The 10,766-nt window shown below is 40.6% G+C and overlaps 1 protein-coding gene across 1 annotated transcript in view; it reads right to left on the reverse strand.

Moving 5' to 3' along the window:
* Positions 1–10,766, reverse strand: part of LOC118323807 (ERC protein 2-like) — a 150,077-nt gene that overhangs the window by 73,302 nt on the left and 66,009 nt on the right. The window contains exons 10-11 of the mRNA XM_035655836.1: positions 10,257–10,450; positions 3,261–3,354 (exon numbers count right to left, since the gene is read on the reverse strand). Coding sequence (XP_035511729.1) covers positions 3,261–3,354; positions 10,257–10,450 — 288 coding nt within the window. The remainder of the gene's footprint in view (positions 1–3,260; positions 3,355–10,256; positions 10,451–10,766) is intronic.

The following is a 10,766-nucleotide window of genomic DNA, read 5'->3' on the forward strand; positions in this document are numbered from 1 at the left end:
AGTTTTATTAGTAACAAGAGAATATTGCAGGCTTTCATTCATATAAAAAATAGGAAAAAAGGGGCAAGACAGAGAGAGAGATACAGAGAGTGGGGAGAAATGGAAAGATAATTGCCTCTGCAGCACCAATCATCACCTAATGCCCCTGGGAAGGATCATTATGGAGTCTGGCTGTTTCTGGTTTGATGGAGGGATTATAATCACTAAAATAAACGTGCAGAGAGTGAGAGAATGCACATTTTCGGCAGCTATCTACCTATGATCCTCAGCTTCACACACACACACACACACACACATATACACACACACAGCCACACAAACCACTTACCCACATAGCCCGATCCAGGCAGACACAAACATCTGTCTCTGTCTGTCAAAAAAAAGTCAAGTGTGCAGCATCAACCTCAACGTGTCCAATTTCCTGATTTAAAGAATGCTAAGTACGTGTGCATGGTCAGAAATTTTATATACAGTTTGGGTAAAGCGTACAGACTGTGGGAACAAGCTAAGAGTGAATGAGTGTCTACTTCTTTGTCCACAGATTTAAAAAATCTACAATCCTTCTAAATAGGGGTGAAGGGAGTGTATAGAGCGTCGCTGATGCCTGCCCGTTACAGATAAAAGAGAAATGAAAGGCCAGTGTGAAGGCTTGAAGTGAACATTTCCGATGTGTGTTTTCTCTGTGTTTGTGAAGTGCAGCGTGGCGCGATGGAGACGATGGAGCGGAGAGATGCTATCACTTCATCCCACATAAACTCCCCTGGATGGACGGGGGAGAAGGAGCAATGAGGGAAGGCCCTGTTTGTTTGTGTTTACCCTCGGAGCATGCAGTGTTCCTGATGGACCCGCAGATAAGCGGAGGGAGAGACTGAGCGGGGCAAGGCGAGCGAGATAGCGGCCACAATGCAACCAGACTGCTGAGCATACACATTATACAGAATGCATACTGGATTTATAACACATCTACATCATAGATAGTGAGCAAGAATATGTGTGTCTATTGTTACCAATAGGGCCGACAACATGCGGTCGGTCGGTCGATTGTTTGGTCGATATGCTCATGTCCGGCCAAAATCTCCTCGGTTGGACAATCGGCCGTGTTACTTTAATAAGGAGATAATGCTTCTTAATCTGTCATTTCTGGGGGTGAGGAACATATGCAGTGTTTGTTTTTCTCAACGAATGTGGTTTTATTCTAATAATCTCACGGTTTAGTAGACAACCTATAAATCAGGAAGACAAAATACCCCCATTTTCACAACTCCAACACTTACTCAGCCCGAAACTAACTGACACAATGTCAAATAACCAGCAAAAATCTCTACATTGACCTTCAGCCTCAGAAGACAGAAGAACTGAGTGGATAAAGTTTATTTTCGATGGCAACATGTGTGTGCATTTTACTATGGAGGGCTAATTACAGGGGATTATGGACTGATAAGTTTACTGGCTGTCTGTGAACCGACTTCAAACTTGGAAGCTGTACGTTTTGCCACGTTTATGTTGTGTTAGTATCAGTTTTGATGTTTATCCTGCTGAACTTTGCTTCAGCATGTTACTAAGCGGCTACTGTCACAGACTAACGTTGTAATATTGAGGGACAGTCGAAAGAAACTGTGTGAACGTTAACCTACATTTGAAGTCAGATGACAGTAACGTTTGTTTCGTGTCGCTTTTTCTCGAGCTGCATCACTTTATATTGCATTTTTGTCTTTGTTCTGTTTGCTCTGTGATCCTCATTGTGATCATTGCGTGCATGTGTGTTGATGTTGTAAATGTATTTAATAGACATGTCCGAAGGTAACGGTATTGCTACTTGGGGAAAAAAAGAAATGGTCAAACTGCAGGAATTCATTTTCTTGGCAATGGAGGTAGAGACGGAGAGCACTCACCAACCAAGAGTGAAGTGAAGTGTAGGTAGAATTACAGTCGACCACGATTTTTTTGTGGTTGACTACAGCCCTAGTTGCTAATATTTTTTACATATTTCTGCTGTATTCAATCATACTGTTCTTAATATGTGTTATATCGTATTATATTAAGTACAGCATTTGTGCTGTCAGACAGGCCTCTCAGGTTTTTTTTTAATCTCCTTGCTTATTTGTTCAACATTTTGTTCAACTGTATATTTGTATATGGATGAAAGCCCAGCGGATAAGCTGATCAAAGATAAACGGTATTGACATACATGTTGACTGATAAGAACTAAACAACAGAGAGGAAATTGCAGTACAGAAATGCCAAAGTTTTGACAGTTTTGCCATGACATAGTTCAAAAACCAGGAAGCACTTTCAAGTTTATTTTCCAACTGTGAAATGTAACGGTCATAGCACATCTGATGTAAATGTAAAGGATTATTATTTAAAATGTTTATTTATGTTATGGGTTTATGTTAAAACAAGACCAAGAGTCTACAGCCATACAAGCAGCTCTGTGAGGCTGTTCTTATGCACATGCTCACAATCATAATGTTTAGCAGGCATAATGTTTGTTCTGTCCACCATCTTAGTTTAGCATGTTAGCATGTTAACATTTGCTGATTAGCACTAAAAACTAAGTATAAAACCACTGGGTTGGACAAACTGAGATTTTTACCCGATGGTGGCGCTAAGTAAATAGTCATGGGGTAACCATCCATTTGTTTTTAAGATAAACTAAAGCGGTGGACCAACCAACAGACATCCATAGTAACATTGGGGGTAGCGTGGCTTACCAGATATTAGTATCAGTCGGGTCTTGATACAGATGGATAATCTCTCTCTCTGACCAATATATGATAATACATGGAATTACATCAATAACTGTACATCAAGAATCTCTCTGCTGTCTGACTTGACTCCCACCTCTTTACTTTTCCCATCTGAACCATTATGCCACCGCTCCCGGCTGGCGTATGTAGTTGATTTCTGCTGGACTAAACGCCTGTCTCTTCCACTTAGGACTGACTACTGAGATGCACAGAGGGAGGGAGGGTGAGAGGCATGAAAGACTGAAAACAGGGCTCTCTCTGCACAGAAGAGCAGAATTATACAGAGAGAGGGGAGTGAGAAGAAATGTAGAGCGCGATAAAGGAAGGGGATGAGATAATACTTTCTTGCTGAGAAGAAAAGAGGTGAGGAGGAAAGAAGAGGAGAGAAGAGGGCAGGATAAATGAGTACAGTATGAGTCAATCCACCATCTCTGGGATGAAGAGGTGATGAAGAGCTCAACTGGAGGCCAAGGAATGTACACATGTGCACACATAGACACATATTCAAACCTGTGATAAAGAGTGTGGATGTCCATCAGTCATGCCATCTTTCCTCATCTCACCCGCCACCGTCTGCTTCTGGATGTTAGGAGACTTGATTTGCCTTCAGAAAGAGAAAGTTGGGTGATAACAAATGAAGAGATGCTTAATAATGTATCTGACACAATATAACCATGGTATGTATCCTGTATGAAAACATGTATGCACATACCCAAAGGCACAATATACAATGGCCACATTGTCCTATTTTAAATCCATTGTTCTTAACCAACCCTGTGGATTTGCGGTGATTTTGTTGGCGAGTGTTTTTTATTCAATGTAGTACTGAAATTCAAAATATAAAATGTAATATATATATATATAATGTTGTTATACCCATATTTTTTTTTTTAATATTTAAAACAAGGTCTGCATTTTGCATCATACAGGTGAATGGCATGGCTTCGGTGTGTACAGTAAAGCAAAGAAGTACTGTGGGTATGTCTAGTCTTAGTAACAAGGCAGACAAGACGAGACTTGACCGATGGAGCTGAGACACTGCTGTGTAAATCTTTCAACAACAAAACACACAAACACATGCAGACAGGAGAGTGAGCACATGCACGCACACAAACACACATTCTCAAAAATAGATATGTGCAAGAGTGAAGTCAACAGATAAGAAGACGCTGAAGAAGATGAGACACACACACACACACACACACACACAAGGGCATGTGTTTTTATAAAATAAATTGGCACACGTCTAATAGACACTGCCAGAAACACACACATAGGATAATAAATCTGCTGTCAGTGTTGTGCATTTCTGAGGTACTGATTACAGAGCTAAACCATGTATTAACCAGCAAGGATGACTGTGTATTTACCTCCACACTAAGACCTGCTTGTCATTTACCGAACTTACTTAGCCAGAGAACTATGACACAAACACAAACACACACACACACACACGCACCTAAATATATTCTAGCAATATGAATTAACCCACACCCAAACACTTACATTTACTGGTAGACACACATGAACCCGCAAAACCCCTGCACCATAAGACACACACTGCTGCACTTATACACAATCTATATCTTCTCACAAACACTCTTAAAATAGAATAAAAACACACTCTTTGAGCTCCCAGTTTGGCCTTCACATTTAAAAAAAAATGCACAGAAAGTGTGAAAAAGCTGACAGTGACAAATTAGCGCTTAAGAGAACCCTCCAACACTGTAAACAGGCTGTGACCAAGCAGCTGCTAAAACGCGCCACATTATTATTCCATATCCACACTGGTGTGTTTACTCTGGGAAAAACCTACAAGCTGCCCCCACATACGGGCAAATATTTGCTGTCACAGCCCTTAGAATGTTGTGTGCGCCTATGTGTGTGTCAGCTTTTATGAGTGATGTTGGTGTGCAATTAATGTGAAACATACCTAACAAGATGATAAATAAATTTAATACACACTTTTCCACACACACACACACACATTCACAATACTGTGTCTTTGAGGAGATAACTCTTATAATATGAGAAGACAGAGCAGGACCGGATACTTTATGTCAGTATTTATATTTAACACACACACACAGACACACAGACACACACACACACACACACACACACCGCACTGGTCAGTTTATTAGGCCTGTCGTTTCATTTCTTTTTTTAATGACTCTGCTGTTGATTTTATAAGTTATCTTTATAATTTTTACAAGAGGGTTTTTAAAAGTGCTACATAAGATTATCAATGAATTCTGTTACCATTATGAATGAAGTGTGTACATATTTACACAGTGAGGAGGAGGAGGAGACGAATCTGTTTATACACCGATCTTTGATGTCTCTGTGTGTGTTTTCATAAACTCAGAGGCATGTCCATGGAGAACAAACTTGCCATGAGGGCATATCAGCTATCACACACAGCTGCTACTGGTACAGGTGTATAAACCAGCAGACACGCTGGTCGCTTCTGATAGCTGATATACCCCCATTAACCCATCGGTGCAAAATAAAGTGTTTTGACCAGTGTGAAGGCAAATGAGGGCACGCAGAGTGTGAATAAAGAGCAGACGGGCTGGGCTGCATGAGAATGGAAAATATGAAGGAGAGCTGTGATTTGTTGATTGCCGAAATGAGTAAATTCATGGGGGGAAAATAGTATTTTATTGCCGTGACATTTCTAAGAAAGATGAAGTGAGAGAGAGAGCAGTGTGCATGAATCCAGCCATTTCCTAAACCGAGCGTAATAAGTAATTTTTCACATTTCCTCTTGCTTCTTTCACCTGGAGCACACCACGCATCCGCCTTCCAACATAAGCAGCTCCGCTTTATTTCTGGCCGTCAAAGCATAGTTTTTGGGGCTTTTTTTTACCATGGATATTTTATCTTTGTACATATTTCTATCATTCTTTCTTTATCTTTTCTACTTTCTTTTCCATTATCCCTTTAACATTCTTTTCCTGTTTTTCTCTTCTTGTTTGTCTCTCGTGTTTTGTCTCTTAGACCTCGGGAGAGAACCGAGAAAAATAAAATGAATGAATGGTCCTCTAACATCCCTCAAGGGTTACTGCGTGCCCTTGAGCAAGGCACAAAGAATAACTGAATGGCTCCAGCAGAGCTGCTGAGTGGTCAACAGCAGGAAGCTGTGGTCAAACTGTGAATATTAAGCAGGTTGTTCCTGGAAAAGAGTATGCATTCTCAGTTGACTTTTCCTGGGTAAATAAAGGTCAAAAGGAGTAATAACCTCTTAAGGGGGAAAAAACAGATTTTTATCTCCCCTTCATAACACTTAATTCTTACTCTGCCTCTTCCTCCTCTCTTTTAATAAACAGCAGAGAGGAACAAAATCCTCTAATTTCCAGCAGAGAGGGACACACCGGGGCAGTTACTACTCAGGGTTACACAATATATGGGATAACAAGGAGATATGATCTGAATGAAATATATTTTCTCTGTAGTTCAAAAGAAGGAGGGGTACAGGAAAAGGAGAAGAAACTGGGGGCTTGAGAAGTGTAGCGTGGAGCAGTTGGATCAACACTGGAGTGTGAAGTTTTATCTGACGCACTTGTCTAGATGCAGTGCTGAGAGATCCAAACAGAACAAGTCTGTTTATTAATGATAGATGCTTTATGGTGCTTAGACATGTCTTATCGCAACACAAATACAGTTTCACTGTTGCTTTAATATATTGTCTGTGTGCGTGTGACAGGGTAAAACAGAAAGGAGGTTAAAAAGGAAAAAGGGTTTGCGTGTCTACATGTTTAAATGTGAGAAAATGTATTGTCTATGTATTTTATATTTGTGTTATGAAATATCTCTTTTCTGCTGCAGGTGCAGCTTGTCTATATTTCCATAAAACAGAAAGCTGACAGGTCATTTTTATGGCTAAAAAGGCAATTTAGAGTGTATGGACACCTGCAAGGACACACAGAAATGCACAGTTTACAAACATTTTCATGCAGAAATATTATATACAAAGACTTTGGAGCCTACGTGTGCATTGGTGCATATGCATACAGTGTTTGTGCTTTCATAAGACTGATACTCTCAACATCTGGAGTTTGATTATGGTCACAGGAATAAAGCCAAAAAAATTATATGTGTGTGTTTATGTGTTTGTGAGTGTATGAATATTGTGTCAGACAACAACCACAGATTCCTACCAGCCAACAGACCCTTGCCAGCTCCACTACCAACATGTATTCTCCTCAGTCTCACCCTAGACACACACGTACACACTCACACATACTGTATGTACACATACATGTACTGTATACACACACCTCCCTTTTCCTGAAACCCTCCCTTACATACCAGAGTGCTTACCACGTCAATAGCTGTGATATGGGGAGACTGGGAGGATGATTTATTTCTCAAAGTTTAGCTCCCACATCACCGCAGAAACATTAAAAGTACAGGACTGTAACAGCATTAAGAAGAAGAATTCCACTAGTTAACAATATATAGCCATTTAGATAGGAGTGAAGGAAAAAGAAGGCTTTATATTTACCCAACATTTTAAAAAAAAAGTTACGTATAACTTAAATCTCAAATTTATGAAACTGCAGATGCTTGAATGCAACAACCTCTTATACACGTACACCCATATGTAGGGATGGGTCTTGCGAATTAGCATCTGCTATAAACATTATGAAAATGGCATCGGATATATGTTTTCAGCCTGTCTATGTTTAATGAACCTGTCTGTATCAAATAAACCATAAATAAATAAATAATACTCCTGATGTTTGAGGTTAATAAAAATTGGTCATGTTTCAAACAGACCTTTCACTGCACTCACACTGCACCTTTAGACATTTAATACCATGTTACCAAATACATAAATTGAAGAAATATGATACAGGGCAAACACTCAAAGTGCTACTTAATTAAATGTATAGAGGGAAGATGAGAATGCTTTACTCAAATTAGTATGTCATATTATGAAATGGATTCATTTTTTCCATTTAAGTCCATTATATCTGCGCAAACTGCTCCAAGTGATGAGTAACCATGGCTTTCTGTGCTCTACTTAACAAATCAGCTTTATTGTTAACAGATACAGACACTTTCCACAAAGCTTGTTTGGTATCTCTGATCACTTAGACAGATTAGTTAGAAATTACACCTACACACATAAAACACCAACAATAAACTACCTAATGTTATCTCTGATGACTTACAGTAGATCACTAGGAGATCTAAGCTATAAAAAAGCTATGAGTGTGTCTCCCCTGTGCTGGAAGGTATTTATTACAATGACCTGCTGGCTACATTCATCTTTGACTCTCTCTGCGGCGTTGCCAACTGGATGAGAAAGTGTCTATTTCCTCATCTGTTCTCCTCTCTCTCCATCCAGATAGTGGTTAATAGGCCATCTGACCGAGTTCCAACAGAAACACTCTGATTAAAAAGACATTCATCCTCTGCCCAGACACATCCCGCAGAGTCTTGCACAGAAGTCCAATCAGCACACAGAGACACTCGTCCGCCCATGCTGTCACATAACACATGTGCACAGACACATACGTGTAAAAAGACTTGTGTGAATTTAAGTTTAATGTCTTTGATAAATCTGAATTTCCACTGATAATGTAACCACAATAACTTGATGCCTCACTATTCTCTACAGTAGCCATACATACTTGAAGTACGTGGTTATAAACAATTCTTATGGTATTCTATTCTATCTGTTTACAGCAGCAGTGTATGGCTGCAGCGGACCCTCCTGTGATAACCTGCAACCGACCTGCCTGTGACTCCTGACCAGTACGTGCTGACCAGAGGTGAGGGGTCAGACCGATGGGAGTGACTGGCTGACACTAATGAGACAGCAGCCCCGATAAGATGGATGAGCTGAAGGGAAAGAAACTCTTCCAACTCTTCATCCAAAACACTCCTGTCTCACTAATGGCTGTGTACACACGTGCACAGAAACTAAACGCACAGATTAAAACACGGACATGTGCATACTAAGACACATGTAGAGGTGGAGGTGTGACGCATGTACACACACATGGAAACAGAGAGTAGACTGTGTGAACAAACTCTGCGGGAGCTACTGTATCCCTATTATACTTGATGCTCATGCGTTCCCACACTGTTTGAGTCAGCAGGCAGTTTCCATGCCAGAGTGGAGAGTCTGTAAAACAGGTAATGAATGAGGCAGGAAACTTATTGGATCCAGTACATGCAGCCCATCCAGATACATTCTTAAACCATTCAGGACCATAGCTCGCGTTAACACACCGGATGGGCCAACGTGTGTTAAAAAGTTGTTCTTTCACATACTTTTTTCACACTCATGGCTTCTTCTGTGCTACTGGCGATCCACCAACAGAGAAACCTCGCACTATCAATCTACGTTAACAGACACGCCGACTAGCGCAAGTAACTATAACTGCTCCAAGTTCGGATATACACTATATACAGAAATGCATACAAAAACATGCCTCTGTCTTTGCTTCTTTTTCACACATGCACGCACACAAAATAAATATACACGCAAACACTCACATACAGTGCCTCTGCTTTGGCACTTAACAACCTCTCATTTGGGTACATATACACACCATGCCAATCCATAAATCAGATGATAATTGAGTAGCACTGTGCCAGTAATAAACAGAGTAGTATAAACAGCCAGTGTCTGGGCTGGATACACCACCTCCCACTGGCATGCTGCTGGCTGGCTGCCTGGCAAACTCAAAAACACACACGCGCGCGCACACACACACACACTCGCTGTATGCCTTTACAGTGATTCAAATACAGAAACAAAACCACTTATCTGTTTACAGGCGCATATGTGAAAGCACAGTACAATAGGAGGAAAAACACACATGATTGCACTCATGGTAGTAATGAAATGTGAAGAAGCCTTGCAGAAGTCAACACAACAGAGAAGCTATATGTCTCCGGTGACATAAGTCAGGAAAACATATAAAGTCTCTCATTGCGTTGTTGCTGTGACAGGCATGAGGACTAGGATTGTTTGCTGTAAATGCAATTTACATTTACTGTCCCGCTGGGATAGTCCAATCTGAGTTTCCTGGTAATTTCCAACTTTATACCTGGGAAAGTTTCAAATCAAACCAAGTCATGGCATGATGTCAAGAGTGACGGCTATGGACAGTGTTGCAGGTATTATGATGGTATGTTTAACAGGCAAACCAAGAACTACTTACCCAGGTCTGCAGACATTGATACATGGGAACAAATGATACAACATTAGCCAAATTATAAAAAACAACACATGTACATAGGTCATTTCTAGAGTGTGATTACATCAGGCAAAAAGCATGACAGCGTGGAAGTGGTTTCAAGTGCTGGGAGGACAGAATCTAGACAGTTTATGTCTCGTGGATTACTCCTTTATAAATAGAGCACTTAGGAATGAATTGAGATCTTACAAAGATCCGGTCACTTGGAAAGACACTGCTCTCTGAGGACACCCACATGCTGTCCTGTGGTGGTTATGAATGTCACTGAATTTTTGACCCTCACCTCTCAAGATCAGCAATTTTCTTCTCCTTGCACGATTTCTCCATCTCAGCATCCCTCAGGGCTGCCTTTAGCCTCTCCACCTCCGCTTGTGACTTCCCAGATTCCTCTCTGTTGCGGGCCACTTCCTGCTCCAGAAGCCTCAGACGATCTGTGATGTCTGGACAATTCCGCACTACTTCTTCTGTGTTTTGGGTCTTTGGAGGGGAGACAGGACACACAGGAGTGGTGGATACATTAGGTACAAAGCCACTTTATACTAATGTCAAATACATATACAGTGGCCAGTTTACATCTCATACTCAGCTTATTAAAAGCTGCTCCTTTTTTAGGACAATTGTCAGACTTAACTAAACTTTCAGTTTAAACTTTAGATTTGTCACACTTCGAAATCCATTAGCCTTAGCAAAATGCTGGCGGCAAATTGAATAACACCTTCTTCTCATGAACTAGCGACAGATCTGTTTTATATAATTTGAGCAACATAACAATTACTTACTTACTTACTTAAAG

This window comes from Morone saxatilis, unplaced genomic scaffold (assembly GCF_004916995.1).
Source record: "Morone saxatilis isolate NCDOM2014 unplaced genomic scaffold, NCSU_SB_2.0 Contig15, whole genome shotgun sequence".
Taxonomy (NCBI): domain Eukaryota; kingdom Metazoa; phylum Chordata; class Actinopteri; family Moronidae; genus Morone; species Morone saxatilis.